Source organism: Fistularia commersonii, chromosome 29, assembly GCF_037954325.1.
Source record: "Fistularia commersonii isolate RoL2024-O1a breed Wild chromosome 29, RoL_Fcom_v1.0, whole genome shotgun sequence".
Taxonomy (NCBI): Eukaryota; Metazoa; Chordata; class Actinopteri; order Syngnathiformes; family Fistulariidae; genus Fistularia; species Fistularia commersonii.
The window spans coordinates 3,930,037-3,948,706 of NC_141312.1; the positions used below are offsets into that span (position 1 = coordinate 3,930,037).

The 18,670-nt window shown below is 39.3% G+C and overlaps 1 protein-coding gene across 3 annotated transcripts; it reads left to right on the forward strand.

The window, feature by feature from the left end:
* Window positions 1–1,322: 1,322 nt before the first annotated feature.
* Window positions 1,323–18,046, forward strand: slc7a1a (solute carrier family 7 member 1a). 3 transcript variants are annotated; one of them, XM_086177150.1, is made up of 13 exons: window positions 1,323–1,449; window positions 8,429–8,704; window positions 8,789–8,971; window positions 9,074–9,232; window positions 9,688–9,865; window positions 9,958–10,091; window positions 11,129–11,351; window positions 12,713–12,849; window positions 14,014–14,116; window positions 14,759–14,964; window positions 15,353–15,504; window positions 15,844–15,952; window positions 16,228–18,046. In XM_086177150.1, the coding sequence occupies exons 2-13, from the start codon at window positions 8,518–8,520 to the stop codon at window positions 16,404–16,406; spliced, it is 1,950 nt and encodes a 649-aa protein (XP_086033276.1). In that variant the 5' UTR covers window positions 1,323–1,449; window positions 8,429–8,517; the 3' UTR covers window positions 16,407–18,046. The 3 variants fall into 3 exon arrangements, with proteins under 3 accessions (XP_086033276.1, XP_086033277.1, XP_086033275.1); XM_086177151.1 differs by lacking the exon at window positions 1,323–1,449 and adding an exon at window positions 5,602–5,718; XM_086177149.1 differs by lacking the exon at window positions 1,323–1,449 and adding an exon at window positions 5,725–5,868.
* Window positions 18,047–18,670: the final 624 nt, after the last annotated feature.

Below are 18,670 nucleotides of genomic sequence, written 5' to 3' on the forward strand. Positions count from 1 at the left end.
TCATAACCAACTATGTTTACAAGATTCATAACATTTACTGTCTGGTTTTGTTCAGAGACTTAAGTGTACCGTTTCTATGGAAACATTAGGCTGTTCTGTGGCATGTTTAGAGAAAAATGTGGAAAAGAGGAGATGCAAATCAAAAGAACGCAGTCAATGCATCTTGGAAGTGTCCTAAAATTAAACGCGTCCATTCCGCCTTGTGAATTTGCTGTCATGTACTAGGACACAGGTTATAAGGGACCAGTCCCATGATCAATCTTATTTAGTCATGGTAGCATATATTGACCTTGTGACATAACGTGTGGTGTCCCATTTCTTGATTTTTTTATTTTTTTATTTTTTTATTTTCACCCTCACCCTGAGGCCGGTCCATAAGAGGAAGGGGAACTGCTGTTGGCCCCTTAAATAAACCAAATGAAGTCTTTTTCATTTTTCTGCTGCTAAATGCCCTCATCACCTTTGGCATGGAGGGGTCACGGGGGTCAATCATGATGAATTCCCCAAATATTTCCAGATTCTCTAACCCTGTAACTGTCACAGAGGTTTCAGACTATCAGATTGCGCAACTGTGGTGCGATGATTTGCGAGTTGTGGACGAGTCGTCCAAAACAGAAGGGTCACTGTACTGACACAAACCATTGTTCCACGCCCAAGTTTAGCCTGCCAACCAGGTCACAGCAAATAAGCGACTTGTCAACAAGTCAACCTTGTACGACTGTTATTCGAACTGCAACAACAGCTCGTTTTCTTGTATCAGTCCATGTTCCCAGTTCCCTCCTTGCAAAGAGATGTAAACGAAGAATCACTTGGTCGCTCACAAAACGAACGACTCACTCAGTAACTCAACGAACGAATCACTTAGTAGCTCACAGTTGCATTCCGACTCACTTAGTAACTCAACGAACGAATCATTCGGTAGCTATGTGGTCATCCCACTCACAAAACGAACGACTCACTCAGTAACTCAACGAACGAATCACTCAGTAGCTCACAGTTGCATTCCAACTCACTTAGTAACTCAACGAACGAATCATTCGGTAGCTATGTGGTCATCCCACTCACAAAACGAACGACTCACTCAGTAACTCAACGAACGACTCACTCAGTACCTCAACGAACGAATCACTCAGTAGATCAGAGCAGCCGCTGTGCTCAGACTATGTGAATGACTCGGTGAGTCGAACATCCGATTCTCTTTGGGAAGTGACTCGTAAAGACCCGCGTCAGTGAAAATAATCGAGTGTCCCGTCAGTGGCGGGCGGGGCGCGCTGGCCTGGCCCAGCTCCTCTGGAGGGACTTCAACAGGCGCAGCGGCGCGACCTCCTATCACTTCTTAGACCAACTTCTGCAGGTCAAAGAGCTGCCCAGTCTCCATCTCCCGGTTGACTGCTCTACATACTGGCTCGGACATCGGCGTGTGCGTCCACGCGTGTTTTCTGTTACGAGGTAAGACACGAAGCGTCTCTCCCCGCCCTGCAGCCACGTGCATGCGAACAATGCGCCCCTGCTCCCCGGTCCCTTTTTGCAGGGGAGACCCAAAGCTGCAGATCTGCAGCTTCCATTGAATGGATCGGTGGACACTCCTGATCCGCGCTGCACATTTTGCCTTGCAGCCCGTTTGGAAGGGCTGAGCCGGAGGTTCCCCGTGGGTTCGTGTCCCGATCGGTGAAGGGGCTGCACCTCCACGAGGGGGGGGAAAGGGGGGCCACTGCAAATGCTCTGTCGTGTTCTCATTTGCAAAGAATCTAAAAGCTGCACAGTGAAGGTACAGTGCGTTCATTTAGTCATTAAGAAGTTTGAACTTTTATTCAAACAAGGCAATCCTTTTTTTAAAGCACGGATATTCAGATTAAGTCACCTTTTGTGATTTCATTTCACTTCTAATCGCCTACCACTTTTCCTCATAACTCCATTTTTTTTTTTAAATTTATTTATTGTCATTTATTTGATATTTTCTTTTTCATGACTTTCAAATTTTTGTACATACTACATTTATCAGTAGCACCTTACCAAACCTGCACTTTAGAGTGATTTATATCTGGATACTGTAAGCTGATGCCTATACAAACGAAATTTTGCTCCGAATACACCCTGCTGCATACAGAACAGCAAAATCTGTCTACATATAATTACATCCATTCGGGGTACAAATGGACGAGTTCGGGACGTGTTTCGCAACACAAATTCTAGTTAAACCATGAGGTCACACATTGTCGATATGTTTATACAACAAGGTGTTGCAATGTAATATTTGCTCTGTGTTCATGTAAACTCAACAGTTGGTCGTACCTTTCCAGCATGTATACTGTCTCGCAGCCAACAGAGGAATAATTAACATTGAGGAAATAGGCCAATTACTGTCATGTTGACTGTCTCTAGGCTACTGGCAAGCAAGGTGAAAGTAACTGAAATTTAAAACAATCACGAAAAAATGTATCCTAAAAGATTCAAATACATTCCCTAAAAAAATGTGCTCAAACACGCTAACTTGAAAATACCAGAAATAAAAGAATAAATAACCTGCGCATATTTGCAAGACAACTACCTCAAATTTACCAAATCGGAAAAAAATTCAGGGCAAAAAAAAGCATTGGAAAAAGTCATGTTTGTCATGTTTAAAATATACTCTTCTATCCTAATAAATTGTAAAGTAGTATGTCTATAAAAGATCTGGACTATCATGCATATTACTGTTTTTGTATTGTCTTTTTGGGTCAAATTGGTAAAGTAGAGCTGACTTTTAGTCATTCACCACAGTGTTGTTTCGTCATTGCCATTGAATCATAAAGAATTATAAGATTACCACTGCATTTTCTTTTTATTCTCCTATTTACATTTCCCTGTCTTTTACTTGAGATACCCTCGTGATAAGTTTAGGACTGACAAGTTGACAGTTGTGGCGACAATTACATAAGCATGCAACTTTGCAAGATTCATAACAAACACTGGTGTATTTGGGCTGGCGTGAAAGTGTGGACATTGAGTGAGGAGGCGAATCAGAAGGGGTGATGGTGAATCAGAAGGGGTGATGGCATGCTTCATGCATAAATCAACCGCTTGCATGCTTGAATCAGCACTTTTTCATATGTGACAGAAAATGTTTTTAAAAAATGCCATTTCTACTTTAGTAAAGCGTTACTGTTTAGTGACTCACTAAGAAGATTAGGGTTTTTTTTGACCCGACTGCGGCATTTTAGACTATAGGCAGTTGAGACCATATCTCATTTTCAGTCCATCTAATTTTAGCGGGTAAGAAAGTGGGTCAGCCACGGTGTGGATGATGTCCTGTGTGTGTGTGTGTGTGTGTGTGTGTGTGTGTGTGTGTGTGTGTGTAGCTTGTACAAACGTACTTGTGTCTGGAAGCTTTCCAGGTTCACTGAGACTCTGGTGGCGGCGGCTTCGTATTTCCTGCTCACTGTATCTCCAGGCTACATTTTTATAAGCTCAGCGTAAACCTTGGTCTCTCTAACATTTGTGTGTAGCGTCTGTGAACATCAGAAAATGAGATGAAGCAAGCCACATGTTTTTTTTGTCATTGGTTTGACAGAGCAGGGTGACAAAATGTGAGCAATTGTGGCAGCAATAAATAGACTTGTGTGTACACAACATGGGACAGGGGCCTTGGCTATACTGTGCATTCTGTGAATTTCTTCTTCAGGAAGTGATTATCCTCTGAAATGGAAACATGGTACTATACTCCCTAAAGTCTGATATTTTCAGTTTCTATATTTCTCACCTCTTTTAAATGGCAAACATTATATATTCACACTCCTTAACAGGTTCTTAAAAAGGGTGATTTCATCTTTTGGAAAGGTGTGAAGGCAATGACAGCAGACGTGTGCTCTCATGGACATTTAGTAAAATGGAAATACCAGAAAGTAAAGTCATAGTTGTGTTTTGTATCTAGAAGTGTTTTGAAAAAAGATAATGTAAAATTTCTTGCCTGAAACGGTTGCATTTTTGGCCATCTTTCAAATCTCCGCCAAAATGTCCCCACCCTGAAAGAATAACTCACTAAACAGGATAAGAGTGCAGTCTAAAACAGAAGCATCATCATGCCTAATGTTTTTATACATGCCTTGCAGTTGAGAAACTGTTTGTGAAAACACTAAAGAAAAGGCTGCTTTGGAGGTGGTTTCTAAAGTTATAGTTTCTATCCTGCTACAATAGTTAAACTGTAGCGCTTGACTTTGTTTGAGTTGTTGAAGGACATAATGCCAGTCACTGCATTATTGTTATTATCATTATTATTATTTTTTTAAATTGCCCCACTGTGGGAAAAATAAAGGCATTTTTATTCTACTCTATTAACATAACTACATTTAAAATCAATTATTATTCATCATCATTAGAGAAGGCTTGGGTGCCAGTTCAGAGAAGAGAATTATTGTTACTGTAATATATTGATGATGTGATAATATAGAAGCTCCTGCTGGTTTTATTATTGTTTCTTTTTAACTTTTTTATCTTTCATGTCTCATATTTTTCTGTAGGCAATTCAGTACATTTTACACAAAACATAGTAATAATGAACATAATCAACTGTCAAATCCAAAAATTAATTATAAAATAATTTTTCAACTATTTTAAGTATTACAAGACAGAGAACATGTAGCATTTATTATTATGTTTCCCAGCTCCAGTGAAAGGCAGTCATATATTTATGATCATAATAGACTTGTCATATGATGTTATCTGGCTTGCAGAGCTGAGAGGCTTCATGTGTACACAAAGCTTCACAACAGGGGAACAGATGGGAGCAATAGGAAACATTGCTCTGTTGCCTCCTGTCCTTTCTCATTATCCGTACACCTGCATAGGGAAACAGAAAGACTGTGAACCACTAAAATGGAATGAACATAATGTACAGTAATATATATAGAGATGTCGAAATTAAACATTCCAATCAAACTATATAGTGAAAATGATTAAATTAAATTAAACAGCTGCTGTGAAAGTCTAATGTGTGTCCCTGTGCACGCAAAGGGTAACTGCAGGGACAAATGTCTATGGGCTTTTTGAAATGCTTTCCATCTGATGTTCTTTTTTTGGAATCAGCCCATCATTACTGCCATATAAATCATGTCATTTTGTTCTTGTAGGGAGAGCAATTCTGTCATTAGCTTGTCCATGTTAAATGTCAAGAAGGTAGATATTAATCCTCTATTCCCATTGGCTATAAAGAAACACACCTCCTCCGCAGATGGGCACTGCCTCTTCTTTCCTCAAATTTCATCCAATCTTTGCCCAGTATTTTTTTAATCGACTGAACTTTCCAAGGTCTTGGCTCATTCATTCTCTGACGTAGGGCATTTAACAATGATTTCACAACAGCAAATTCAAAAAAAGGCATTGATGATGAGTACCCAAGTGTGGCCAATAGTTGTTCCTCAAATGCTCCATAAAGGTTGTATAAACTCCGAATGCACCATTAGTAATTCCAGTAGAAAAAAAAAAAAACAACTCTAAACTTGTCCACTTTCAGCCAAGTCTTGCAACATTTGGACCATGCTCATGCGTGCAAGAGCACTTCAGCAGCAGGCAGAAGCAGCTTGGAATAGCCGAGCCATGTGATTTTCCCCCCGATTCTATTTCAGAGGGACAGCCATCAAACAGTCTGCACTCTTCCCAGCAGGTCAAAGAATTGTGGACAAACACATAATATAATCGTGCTACATTTCATTCTCTGCTCAAACCTTACAGTACTATCAGCAGGTGAGGTGTGCCTGATACATTCGAGTAATTAGGCAGCGTCTTTTCATTCTAACTCGTATGGGGCCTATTTACTGCCAATTTTAAGTATGGATTTGTGACATTGCCTAGTTCTAGTTCTTGTGATTTTTCAACAAAGTGCCTCTATTCCAGGTGAAGTATTTTTTAATTTTCTTCCCATTTAATGTGTAATTTGTGTCACTGTATTGACTGAAGACTATATTGACTCAGTGTTTGCATAATCTATGTGCCTAGGTCAGTGAGGACTCATGTAATCCATATACTTCCCATTTATTTTGTTTCTGTTCAACCCTATAAGCTTTCAAGGTTGCTATGAATTTACTGCATGAATAATATTTTAACTTTAACAATTTTTTTCATAAACTTAATAGGTTTGACAGTTTCGCTACCCATTTAAGTGTGCAGAATGAGATGTAAACCTGTACTCTGCAGGATTTCTGCAACCTATTAAGACCAGCATGGACACAGATTGTCCGAAGAACAGCTGTTTCGCTGTGAACAGATGCATAAAATGAGTTGATGATGCTTACGTGTCACTCCCTGATTATGTTTAGGAAAAAAATACGTATTTTTACTCTGCAGTGCTAGCAGTACATCTTTGATTGATTTATTTGTAGTTGTATTTGTCTACTGTGTCAATATTTGCAAATTGCTCCGCCTTGCCTCTTTGGTTTTTTATCAACATCTGGTCTTTTCTTCTTGTATTTTTTTAAAAAAGTTCTCATGTGAGAAAAAAAGCATATTGGGTTAATGTTGTTATATTTTAGTTATATTTTTTCAACCCTAAAGCACAGCCAATGGATCCCACTACTGGGATGTAACGCAAGTAAATATAATTTATTTCATACTGCAAACTATTTTGACCTCTGCAACAGTAATTAATGACTGAAGGTAGCAGAGTTGAATGTCCCCTGTGTACAAAATGATCACCTTGCACTCGTGGAAGTTTCCATGATGCGTGAAATGAATGTTTCTCTGTCCACATAACATTCAGAGTTCATGTCCTTACATCAGGCGTTCGCTGGCATGGTGCCAGTGTCTAGAAATGGGTCACAGTGTCATGCTACCCTATGTCTGTTACTCATGTCACGCCCACACTTTGCCACGGTACATAGCTCAGGACTTCTGTCTGGTAACTTGTTGTATCGGGATATTGTTCATCCGCCCGACCCCCTTTTTTCTTTTAGCCCTCGTATATTTTCCCAGTCTTATTCCATCTATGTAAGTGAGCTCAGCACTGAGGAATGTGCATGAGATGCTGGACAGACTCAGTTACCCAGAGAATATAACATATGCTTACCATCAGTGTTTTAAACAAAAAAAGCATGCTGTTATGCATGGCATACTCTAGGTGAAGTGATTTAAAAGGAGGCAGGTAGGAACTTATGGGAGACTGTGAGCTGCACACAAAGGCTGGATCCAGCATGTCCCTCTGTGCATCTGTATCAGAAATTAGCTGAGGATATCATATACCCAATTTTGAGCTTCATGCGAGCAACCTAACCCTATTGAGGTCCATCTCCATTTAAAGTGCTTTTAAAAATTATTATTATTTAAATTTTTAGAGGTAATAATAAGGTAATGGTTATTTCAATACATGATACTTTTGAATAGTCTGTCCACTTGCGTTGGAAATGGATTTAACCAAAGAAAGATGCAACCTTTGTGTGTGAAATAAAGATCATGTTACCTGTTAAAAACCAAACAACATGGTTGAAGAAAGAAATCAAAAATAGACCAACATGTCATCTAAACATTGATATTTTGTAAGTTGAAAGGTGTCAGAATTATAGTAACGTATCCATAAAACAATACAATATTGTCATTATTTGCCGTGTGTATCATCAATCAAAAATAGATCACAATGTTGTGACATTGACATACCAACTAAATTCAAACGGTGTTTGCATCTTGTCAGGAATACTTACAAAAAAATGAGCTAATTTAATATATTGATGTCTTGTTAGATTTGTCAATTTACATATCAGTATATCTGTGACATATCATAACTGAGCATTAAGATATGCTTAATAATACAAATGGAGAGTGTAGTTATGGTGGTATAAAAAAAAAAACCATGACACAGAATGTTTCATCGGATGCAATCAGTCATGAACAGCTATTTCTGTCTCCTTTGACCCATTTCCTTTTCATTTAATCTCCCTCCTTTTAGTACAGAATTAAATGACTGCAAGTGAAACCTCAGTTATGCTTGCTATGTCTTGGAGTAACATAGTGTTATGAGTCTCCCCTGAGGGTTTCAGGAACGTATTTTTGTCTCATGAGTTACGATTCTGTGTTGGACTGCTTAATGGCTTTCCCTTCTTCAGTAACTTATGTTACATAACATGTGTCAGCCGTAACACCGATTATCTTGAGACTGATTTTTTGACTGGTAGTCATAAATTGTGGATTTGGGTTGTCTTACGCAACACCCAAGGAAACTGAGCTAATCTTGAAACAAGTTTGAACCCCCTTAACAACTGAACCCCCTTGGCTCAATCTTGTTATGCCATGTCTAAGATGTGATTACAAATGTGGCCTCGATTTATTTTCAGCTCAGATGCTTTTTTTTCCTCGGCATCCCCCCCGGACTGTTGCTGTATATCGGTTCAAACATGCACAAGTCGTTTCGTATTCCTCATTTCTACCAAAGCAATGTAATCATTTTCATCATTTGAATAATTTTCAGGTGTGTCAGCCCTCCCGCCCGGAGACTTCCAAATCCTGCTGAACCTTGTCCATCGAGCCCCTCGTCTCACTATAGCAGAAGCGTGACCGATGGCGCTGGACAAGTTTCTGAGTTTCGGGAAGCAGTTGCTGAGGGTTAAGGCGGTGGATAATAATGCAGAGGATACCCATTTGTCCCGATGCCTCAACACTTTCGACTTGGTCGCTTTGGGGGTGGGGAGCACACTCGGCGCTGGTGTTTATGTGCTGGCGGGTGCTGTTGCACGGGAGAACTCAGGTGATTATTATAGATTATGAAAAGCAGTATCTTTGATTTCAAAGCTTTAAGTCATTCATCATGCGCTTGGCATCCTCTCTCTAGGTCCTGCCATCGTGCTGTCTTTCCTGATAGCGGCACTGGCCTCGGTGATGGCTGGCTTGTGCTACGCTGAGTTTGGAGCTCGTGTTCCAAAGACCGGCTCAGCGTATTTGTACTCCTATGTAACAGTAGGGGAGCTCTGGGCGTTCATCACCGGATGGAATCTGATTCTAGCCTATATCATTGGTAAACATTGAACAATCCATCTTGTTTCTTTTTAATCAGTAATTATAAAAGTTAGGTTAAGTTAGGTTAAGTTTAATCTTATCTCTCTGTTTTCTGTTTTAGGTACCTCCAGTGTGGCCCGAGCATGGAGCGCCACTTTTGATGAGTTGATAGGGAGACATATAGAGCATTTCTGCAGGGAATATATGTCGATAAATGCTCCGGGTATACTGGCAGAATATCCTGACATGTTTGCCGTCCTCATCATAGTCACCCTCACAGGTATTCCTTTTTCTATTTTTATTTTTTTTGTCAATCTTGCTTTTGAATTGATCAAGTTTTTATCTAAATGTAAGGGAAATTATGACAGAGATAAGATCAGAATATAAATATTGCGCCAGATTGCAGCTGATTTATGTGGTGTAGTGTGCCTGAATGTAAAAGTGAAGTGCAGAGTGGAGTGGGTGTGGGTCCAGTCCGTGCTTCCAGCAAGGCTTTCACAGCCGCTAGGAAAGAGGCTGTTCATGCCCTCATGACCCTGAGCCCGTCAAAAGGGGTGGGTGTCAAAGTTAGAGGTCAGAGTGAATCTGTACCAGGGGTGAGAGAGGGCCACAGATGATGTGTTGCGTGGTCTTTAGTTTCATAATAAGTTTCATAATAAGTGTTACTCTCCTCTTATTTTCATACTTCTTTCAGAAGTTTTCATTTACCTCTATGTGTTCTCCCCCATCCCCAAGGTCTGCTAGCGTTCGGAGTTAAAGAGTCAGCGATGGTGAACAAGGTGTTTACGTGTATTAACGTCCTCGTGCTGTTGTTCATGGTGATCTCTGGCCTGGTTAAAGGCACTTTGAAAAACTGGCAGATTGACCCCGAAGAAATCGTACAAGCCAGCAACACCAGCAACACCAGTCAGAAGTAATGACACGCTCATAGGCACTATTACCATTTCTGTCCGCAACTTTGAATATTGTTTATCTAACAAGTTTTTTTTTCTTCTTCCTGTCCAGTGTTACAGACATTTCATCTTTAAGAGAAACTCTGGGTATGGGTGGCTTCATGCCGTTTGGTTTCTCAGGTGTCCTGTCAGGTGCGGCTACCTGTTTCTACGCCTTTGTAGGATTCGACTGCATAGCAACCACAGGTAAATCCGCAATGAGGACAGAAAAACTTCATGTTCAGCCCATATCTTTCTACACTGTCGCTCTTGAATGCTTTAGTAGTCTATTTGGGGTCTGTATCTGCCGTTTGAATCATTTCTATCCAAGCTTGTCATAACATTCAGGAATATTACATAAGTGTGGGCAGTACAGTTAGTACAGATCCATTTCAGTGTGTTTGGCCCAATTCTGCCTTGGCCAAGTGCCAAGAACTGGGGTACATGTTAGAGGAAGAGGCCATAATATTTAAAGGGTATGGTGTTCCCTGTGTATTGTGGTTTAGTGTTTTTATGTTTTCAGTTTAGAATCAGCTCATTCATTGTTGTAATTGGGACTTATCAAAGTCTCCCCGTGCTCTTTGCTACCACCCATGTATTTCCTGAGTCCTAACTCGCTCATGGAAAGTTAACCTTGACGATTTGCTTCAGTTTGGTTTATATGGATATGTCAGTCACTCACAGACAAACACACATACCCACATACCTACTCTGAACGCCATACAGATCATATTTCAACAGACAGCAATAAAATCTAGGACAATCAGTAGCTCTCACTAGAATGGAAAGGATCCAGAGACAGAGTTATATACACTACATCATAGCTATGTCATTCCACTGCAGAACAAGCCCTTAGTGTTTTTCTCTGGATCTGTGTTGCATAATCACCCGCCCGGCTGTTGAGTAGTTTGGTGTCTGTCTTGTGGGTGCTTGAGCAAAATAAGCTCCCTGTTTCTTTTCCTGCTGCAAAATATTCAGAGTTTTTTTCTCTTTAATTCTTCAGTTCACCCACCTTTTAATGTTTACTTGAATTCTGCAAGAAACACAGCCATAAATAATAAAGTAATTTGCTCATTTTATTGTGTCATTCCTACTAATAGTATTAATTGAAGTATGCGAGTTGGGCTTACAAAAAAAAACTGAAGCCTAATGGATTTCTTGATTAATTTTTTTTTAAATTTATTTATTTCCTTTATTTATCCGTATTTCCTGTTTGACTGAATTATACCCATGCACTTTGTCAGGTGAAGAGGTAAAGAACCCCCAGAGAGCCATCCCTATTGGCATTGTTTCCTCTCTTCTCATCTGCTTTGTGGCCTACTTTGGCGTTTCTGCGGCCCTCACTCTCATGATGCCATACTACCTGCTGGACGGCAACAGCCCGTTGCCTGTAGCTTTTAAATACGTGGGCTGGGAAGGAGCCAAATATGCTGTCGCTGTTGGGTCTCTATGTGCTCTGTCCACCAGGTAAACAGTTACGCCCGCTTTTAATGTTATAATTCTAAAATGCATGAACACGCTATCCAACATGATTTGTTTGTATTTTTAAGCAGGATATATTTGATTCATTTTAAATAAGAGCTTTGCTGAAAAAGTTCAACCATTAGTTAGTGTGTCTACAGAAAGCATGTCAGCCAAAGTTACTACATCCTACTACTAGCAGTCAGTTTTAATAGTTTGGAATGGCGGTACTGATGAACACATCTCTTGTTTGAACATGCATCGAATATGTTTTACTCACATCAGTGGATTTTGACAATATTGATAGATGTTATGAAAATAATGAAAAATGTGATGACTTTTCAAAATCTTTGATATAACAAAATGTATTTAGTCTTTGGCCCAACCCGACTGTGGTTTGATGTCTTTCAAAATGCCCTTATCAGTAATAATGCATATTGCATTACTACTTGTTTTCTGTGTGATGATTCTTCGACTTTGGCAATGGCATCTGTGTCCTGTGTTCGATTCATGGCATTCTTTTGGGTGTAAGTGTGGATACTATATATCCTGATCTTCCCCCTTGGTAGCCTGCTGGGTGCTATGTTCCCTATGCCTCGTGTAATGTGAGCAATGGCTCACGATGGGCTGCTTTTCAAGTTCATGGCCAAGATCAGCTCCTGCACCAAACTCCTGCTAACTGCAACCCTCACCTATGGCATTTGGGCAGGTGAGACACTAACACGCTTGGTTTGTAAGACAGCATTTACCACAACCCCAGCTTCTTTTAATGCTACAAGGCAAGCTGTGCCAGAATATAGTCATTGACACATTACATTTAATAAATTTAAAAAAAAAAAAAAGCAGGAACCAGCAATCTCAGGATTGCTATATCTGTACATTAACATGAAAAGGGGATCACTAACTACATATTAACATGTTGAGACAAGTTTATGGTATTTTTGTACATACTAACACTGGTCAGGTGTATTATTTATGAACACTACAGTTCTTAATAGATATTCACATATTCTACATTGCAACTAAAGTGGTATGCAAGTGCTTTATTAAAATGCATGGTGCAGCCGTTGTGCTTGTAGAGACTAAATGCATGTGGACCTATCCTTTTTCTTTAGTTGTTTTTTGACAAGGGGTAAAGGGGTTGTGCATGCTTGCATCAGTACATCATTCGCCCAATCATATCGATGCTGCTCAAGTCTGCAGCCAATCTGTTACCCTGTTGTAAATTTATCAAAGTCACATCTACAGTCACTCAGGTTGCCTTTCTCCACCTACGGTACTTACCTTATCAATTCCTCCTTGTCCCTATGCTGCTACCATTCTTCTTTCTTCTCGATCTGATGTTTTCACTCCATCCATCCCCTCAGTCTGTTGGGTTCCATGTTCCCTCTTCCCCGTATCATCTTCGCCATGGCTCGGGACGGCTTGCTTTTCTCCTTCCTGGCCCAAATCAGTGAGAGGAAAGCCCCCATAACGTCCACTGTAGCCGCTGGGGTTATGTCTGGTAAGATTAATATACTGTACAATGTAAAGACAGGGGTCTGCAATAGAGCAGAGGGAAGAAAATGTCATAGGGTCAGGAAGAACAATAGAACTCTGAAATGGATCATAATTTACTTGAAAATAATGTTGGCCTATTTCTCACTAAACAGTTTGTCATAATGTCGAGATTTATCTGGTGTCAAAGGGAAAATGGTTATTATTGGTTTAACATCTATGCTCTTGAAGACTATAGTCACAAATAACACCTTTTAAAAAGAGAATACTCAGATATTGTGAAACAAGAACAAGTATTTTATTGCAATTTTGATGGAATAATTTCAATTACCATTTAAAAACACAGAATCTGGAATACTAACAGCTAAGTTGGTTCTGTTAGTTTCAGTAAAGTAACTTTGGCAGAAACAAAATGAAGCTGTCTGCTTTTTTTGTATTTGCAGTTGAAAAGCTGCTTAATTGCAAGCAAAAGTTTTTTTAAGGACAGATTCTTTGCTTAAAAAGGCCTCTGACTTCTGGTTGTAGTATTCTATATTTTATGGCTCATAGAGTGATTGAATAGGTTAAGTCCTCTCCCACAGCTTTTAAGAATATAGATTTAAACTTGCGGCTCCTCAAGATAAGCCAAAACAATGAAAATTAGAAATTGTATTTTCACAGGAATTTTTCTGCTCAAGTCTTCACAGTTCCACAGATACCTTTTTCCACTATTTAAATGTTTCAGGTAAACCTTTCGGGCCATTTGGCAATATGTGACAGATTTATGTATTTTATTATATCAGAATGGCTACTGAAAGAAGAGCTATTACTGTGTAACAGAAACTGGATATGGGTTTGGACATGGGCCAATCAGTCATTTCTATGAATGGGACTAAATGGAACATAATGGCAGGAAATCATTGATGTCCTGTGATAGTTGTCCACATCGTGTGGCCCATGGAAGACGTCCATTCTAGATTCAAACCTAAGACCGCTACATGAAATGTTTAACAGGGGTTGTGACTCAGAAAATATTCACTATAAAACTGCTTTTTTCCCAATTTTTTAAGTAATCCCACAGGGACAGGTGTTTTTCTGATATGTATATGTATATACATGCAGCGCAAATGAGTTAGGTTTCCTATTTTCCTAAATTTCCTATTTTCTCTGTTTTCCCTTCACATTTTTGAAGCTGTCATGGCGTTTCTGTTTGACCTGAAGGACCTGGTCGACCTGATGTCAATCGGAACGCTGCTGGCCTACACATTAGTGGCTGCCTGCGTTCTGGTCCTCAGGTCTGTAGAGCAGAGGCCAGCTTTGTTGACTTGTCAAATGTCCACGGGTTAAGTGTGCAGAAAGAATACTGCCTGAAGGCCAGGGAAGTGCCTTTCGAAGTTAGTAAAAAAATGTTTTTGTGTTGTTACATTTACAGTGTGACCATGGTGTGGCCAATTGTGTTTAAATTCTCTCTTATGCAACCAGTGAAGTACAGCTCTACATCCATTATAAAACCAATCTCACACTCCATTATCTTTACACTGCAAGACAAATTATGACTGACTTTAACCACTGTTGCTGAAAATTTTGAGTAGCATTACTTATAAGCTGGGGAATTTTTTTCAAGTGTTGCTATACATCCTCCATTTTAATGGAAGTAGCATATTGTGGGCTTGGAAATTATGACTGCAACTACTTTAAAAGGCCACTTGAACATGATTTTAAAAACAGTCAAGTAAACGTAAAGACAAAAAACATTGGAAAAGGAAAAAAATCAAACAGTAAAAGACCCACGATTCACCAAGACAAACTGAGGACGGTGTATGATTATGTATTACAGTAATGTCAACACAATCATGATAGGGTTCAACATATCACTATACTGCTCATCCTTACTAGCTACAGTTTCAAGTAATGCCTGTTCTGTTTTTGACTGACAGGTACCAGCCTGAGCAACCCAGTCTAGAGTATCACCGGGCCAATAGCCAGGAGGATGCAGAAATGAGCGACGGTATCAGTGTCCCCAGCATGGGCATCCTGCCTGGACTGGAGGGCAGATATAGCTTCAAAACCTTGCTGTTTCCAGATAATTCAGAGCCATCCACACATTCAGGCTTCATTGTCAACATCTGTGCCTTTGCGATGGGTAAGTGGAGACTTGGAGATGTGACTAGATGGTATTTGCTGTTGAATCAACAAAAATTCAGACAGAATTCCGTAACAAAAACTAGGTCAACATGCCATACAACAAATGGCTTTAGTTTGAAAAGAAAAACAGTATCAACAGGAAAAACTTGTTCTGTCTGTCCAGTTCTCATGCTGTAGCCAGAGGTCGGGACAGGGGACATTTTCAAAGCAGTGCATTTTCACCTCAGCTGAGACAGGGAATGCTCTGTATTTTTACATGTTCATTGAAGTGAAAAATACATTTGACCCTGCTATAAAGTCTGCCAAGGATACTCTGCTAATATATGTTTCCACTACTTAAGTCACACTCAGTTTAATCTGAAACACCATGATGTGTAATTCTGCAGGTATATCAATCCTGATGTTCTGCATACTTGCTGTGCACGGTGGCAGTGCTACGTGGAATATTGCAGCCCTCAGTGTCATCTTTACCCTGTGTCTACTCCTCGCTTTCGTAATCTGGAGGCAACCAGAGAGCAAGACCAGGCTGTCTTTCAAGGTTCGACCATAATCATGCACTTTTCACAGTTACAGTTTATGCTAGTTGACTTGGAAAATTGCAATATTACTGTTTTTCATGATTGATGGAAAATCCCTTATCCCCTTGGTGATGAAGACTAGTTTAATTCCTCTTCCGGCTATTTCTATGTAACATTTAAGTGCAAAAAGTAGTAGCATTATATTGAGTTTGTCGATAATTTCATGATGTTTCTTTTTTTTTCCGATTCATGCATAGCATGTTCACATCATTCTCACAGCTAGTATAAGAAATTAATATTGGCAAGTACATCAGAAACAAAGAATTGCAAGTTAACAAAATACTATCTTCTGGTTTTAGGTTCCACTGCTGCCTTTCCTTCCAGTGATAAGCATGTTTGTCAACGTCTACCTGATGATGCAGCTGGACAGAGGCACTTGGATACGATTTTCAATCTGGATGGCTATAGGTAGGATGATTCTTCATCCATGCCCTTTGGAGGTTTTATGTTGTCACAATAGTTTCAGAAATATTAGTGGTTTCCAGAAATGGAGTTTTTGCCCAACTCAACCCATTGTTCTTGAATAGTAGCTACACAACTTAGGTCAGACATAGTCCTGCTAACAATCTTTAAGGTTGATCCTTTTAGGATTAATGTGAGCTCACAAATACTGACTGGCAGTTTGAAAAACAAAAACAGACTTGTATCAAGTGGATAATGACGTGTTTTGTTTGCCACATCAGGTTTCGTGATCTACTTCTGCTACGGCATCCATCACAGCGCAGAGGCCGCTTTGACGCGCAGCTCCTCAGAGACAGAGATGAAAGGCTTCAAGTGCGACTCGGAAGCCAAATTGCCAGAAAAGGAAGCCTTCCTTCACAACAGCATCGAGACCAAGGACGAGGTTGATGGAGATTTCTAGGTTTGGCTGAAGCTGAGCAGTAGAACTCTTGATATACGGTGGTGATTCACATTAAAAAAAGAGGACCCCTGACACCACGTGGTTAATTATTTCTGTCACGCTTGGCCTGTGGTTCACACTAATGCTACATTTGAGCTGTTTCAAGTTGGGGGGGGGGGGTCTGCTGCAGACATGAAGCATGTCAAAGTTTGCAGCTAAGAGATGCTGGGAGACCATGATGTATACCTTTCAGTGTCGTAAATGTCACATTGCTGGCAGTATGACTACATGTGCTATCAGCTTTTGTGCCAATAGTTACAGTTATGTATTTTTTTACTTTGATTTAGAAAAAATAATTAAGAATCTGGATCATTTGCACAACCAGCCATGGATAAAATGCAATTCGATAGGAGTAATGCAATCGCTCTAAATGTAGATGTGTGGAATTCGGCCAACTCTTATGTAAGGGATGTTGAAATGTTCCCTACATGCTCCACCCAATATAGTGTGACCTTAGACATCACAGTGCAATAATTTGGGCTCGTCTGTAAAGTATCACTTCGATCCGTAGCAACTGTAAGTGGCACAGCAGAGAGCTTATGATGCAAAGCTTTTTCATTTTGCAAATCAGCAGTTATCTTAGGTCATCACAGTTATGAGAGAAGTTGAGGTTTAAGGCATAAAGAAGAGCAGCAGTATAGTCCTCAATAGAAATTTCCATTTATTTACACAATATATATGCCTGTAGGTCACACTTTGAAAAAATCTGTGACAGCTGGTTTGTGAATTCTGATAGACATGGTATCATAACAGGTAGTGGATTTTCACAGTGCTGGTTGCTGTGTCATTTTTGCGTCTACAGCTTGTAATTTTTAAATTGTCTTTTTTCAAACAAAATACTGGTTGATTCTTTTACCGAGTTTCTTTTGGGCTAAATATCTTAGTTCTTTTCCTCTCTCATGACCTTTCTGTTGTTATTAAGATGGCGCATGATGACACAGTTATCTCCATTAAACTTTTTACATTTTCATATCTAGTGCCACTTTTTAAAATTCAGTTCAAACATTTACATATCTTGCCTCATTTACAGTGTCAATGCAAATTTACAATACTAAGAAGTATTTTCCTTTTCGTGCGATTTTATGAATACTACTTGGTTAGTATTTACATCAGCATTGCTCAACAGATTGGACAATATATGGGGTCAGGTGTAATGTCGGTCAGATGTGTTTATATTTGTGATATGTATTCTTGTATATATTGGCTTGTATGGTATCTTTTTATCTTTTTTTTTACTACCAAACATTGGCAGTGGTATTCAAAAGTTCAGCATCGATTTTCTCAATATGGATTTTCACAATGTCCGTCAGAAAGGAAATTGTGGTTTGTGAAGTAAACATGTATAATTAAGGTTGTATATATATAAGATTGTTTATAGTGCAGTAAATTATTTGTACATTTCAGAAAAGGCATCTGTGATATTTAATTCCCTAATCACATATGTGCATAACTTTAGCCACTGTCTATAGGTTCTGTGTGTGTCAAACATCGTGTTTTCACGTAAGGTTCACATTATCAATTATCAGCGCAAACTTAGCATCCTCTGTATCAGGAAAAAGTCACAGCCCTCAGTTATTTTCTACTTTGTGAATTCTATCATGTTGAACTTACAAACGTTGTGGTCATAAATCTAATGGGTCATTGGTCAGTAGCCAAGTGATAGCCATGGATCAGGTAAAGCTGCCTGGTATGTCACCAATCACGGTGGGTGTAATAAAAATCTGGTCACATCGCTTATGAAAACCCATCAGGGTAATTGTGCACTGATTTTTTTTTTTTTCTTGGGACTGAGATTTAAATCATCCTCACCGTCAAATCTATAGATGCTAAATTTCATACGGAATATCAGTGTTACTAAAACTAAAATAGTAATACAAGTGCTGACGCACAATTTAACAACACATCTGTGAAATCATTTGTCTATTAATGCTGCATTTGAAACCATAGCCTCACTTAATGTCATGTGTATTATATTACTAGACTTGTGTCGTTTCTGTGTTAATGATTTTTTTTGTTTTAGTTGGTTCAATAATATCACTGGACTACTCCTTTCATATTTGTGTCCCTTGCGTTTATTTTGCTTTGTCACCTTGGCTTGTATTATATGCCAAATTATGTTTTTTTCCAGTTAAAATTATCTTGTCAAATGAGCGTCATTTTTGTGTCTTTATTAATCCTCATTATCCACCCCAGTGAAGAATAACATTTGCAATATATATATATAT

Bases quoted from the DNA above. Each gene is read 5' to 3' on its own strand.
- slc7a1a (XM_086177150.1), top strand. From the start codon at position 8,518: ATGGCGCTGGACAAGTTTCTGAGTTTCGGGAAGCAGTTGCTGAGGGTT. The intron at 9,233-9,687 runs GTATTCCTTTTT...CCCATCCCCAAG, and splicing joins CATCATAGTCACCCTCACAG to GTCTGCTAGCGTTCGGAGTT. The intron at 10,092-11,128 runs GTAAATCCGCAA...GCACTTTGTCAG, and splicing joins CGACTGCATAGCAACCACAG to GTGAAGAGGTAAAGAACCCC.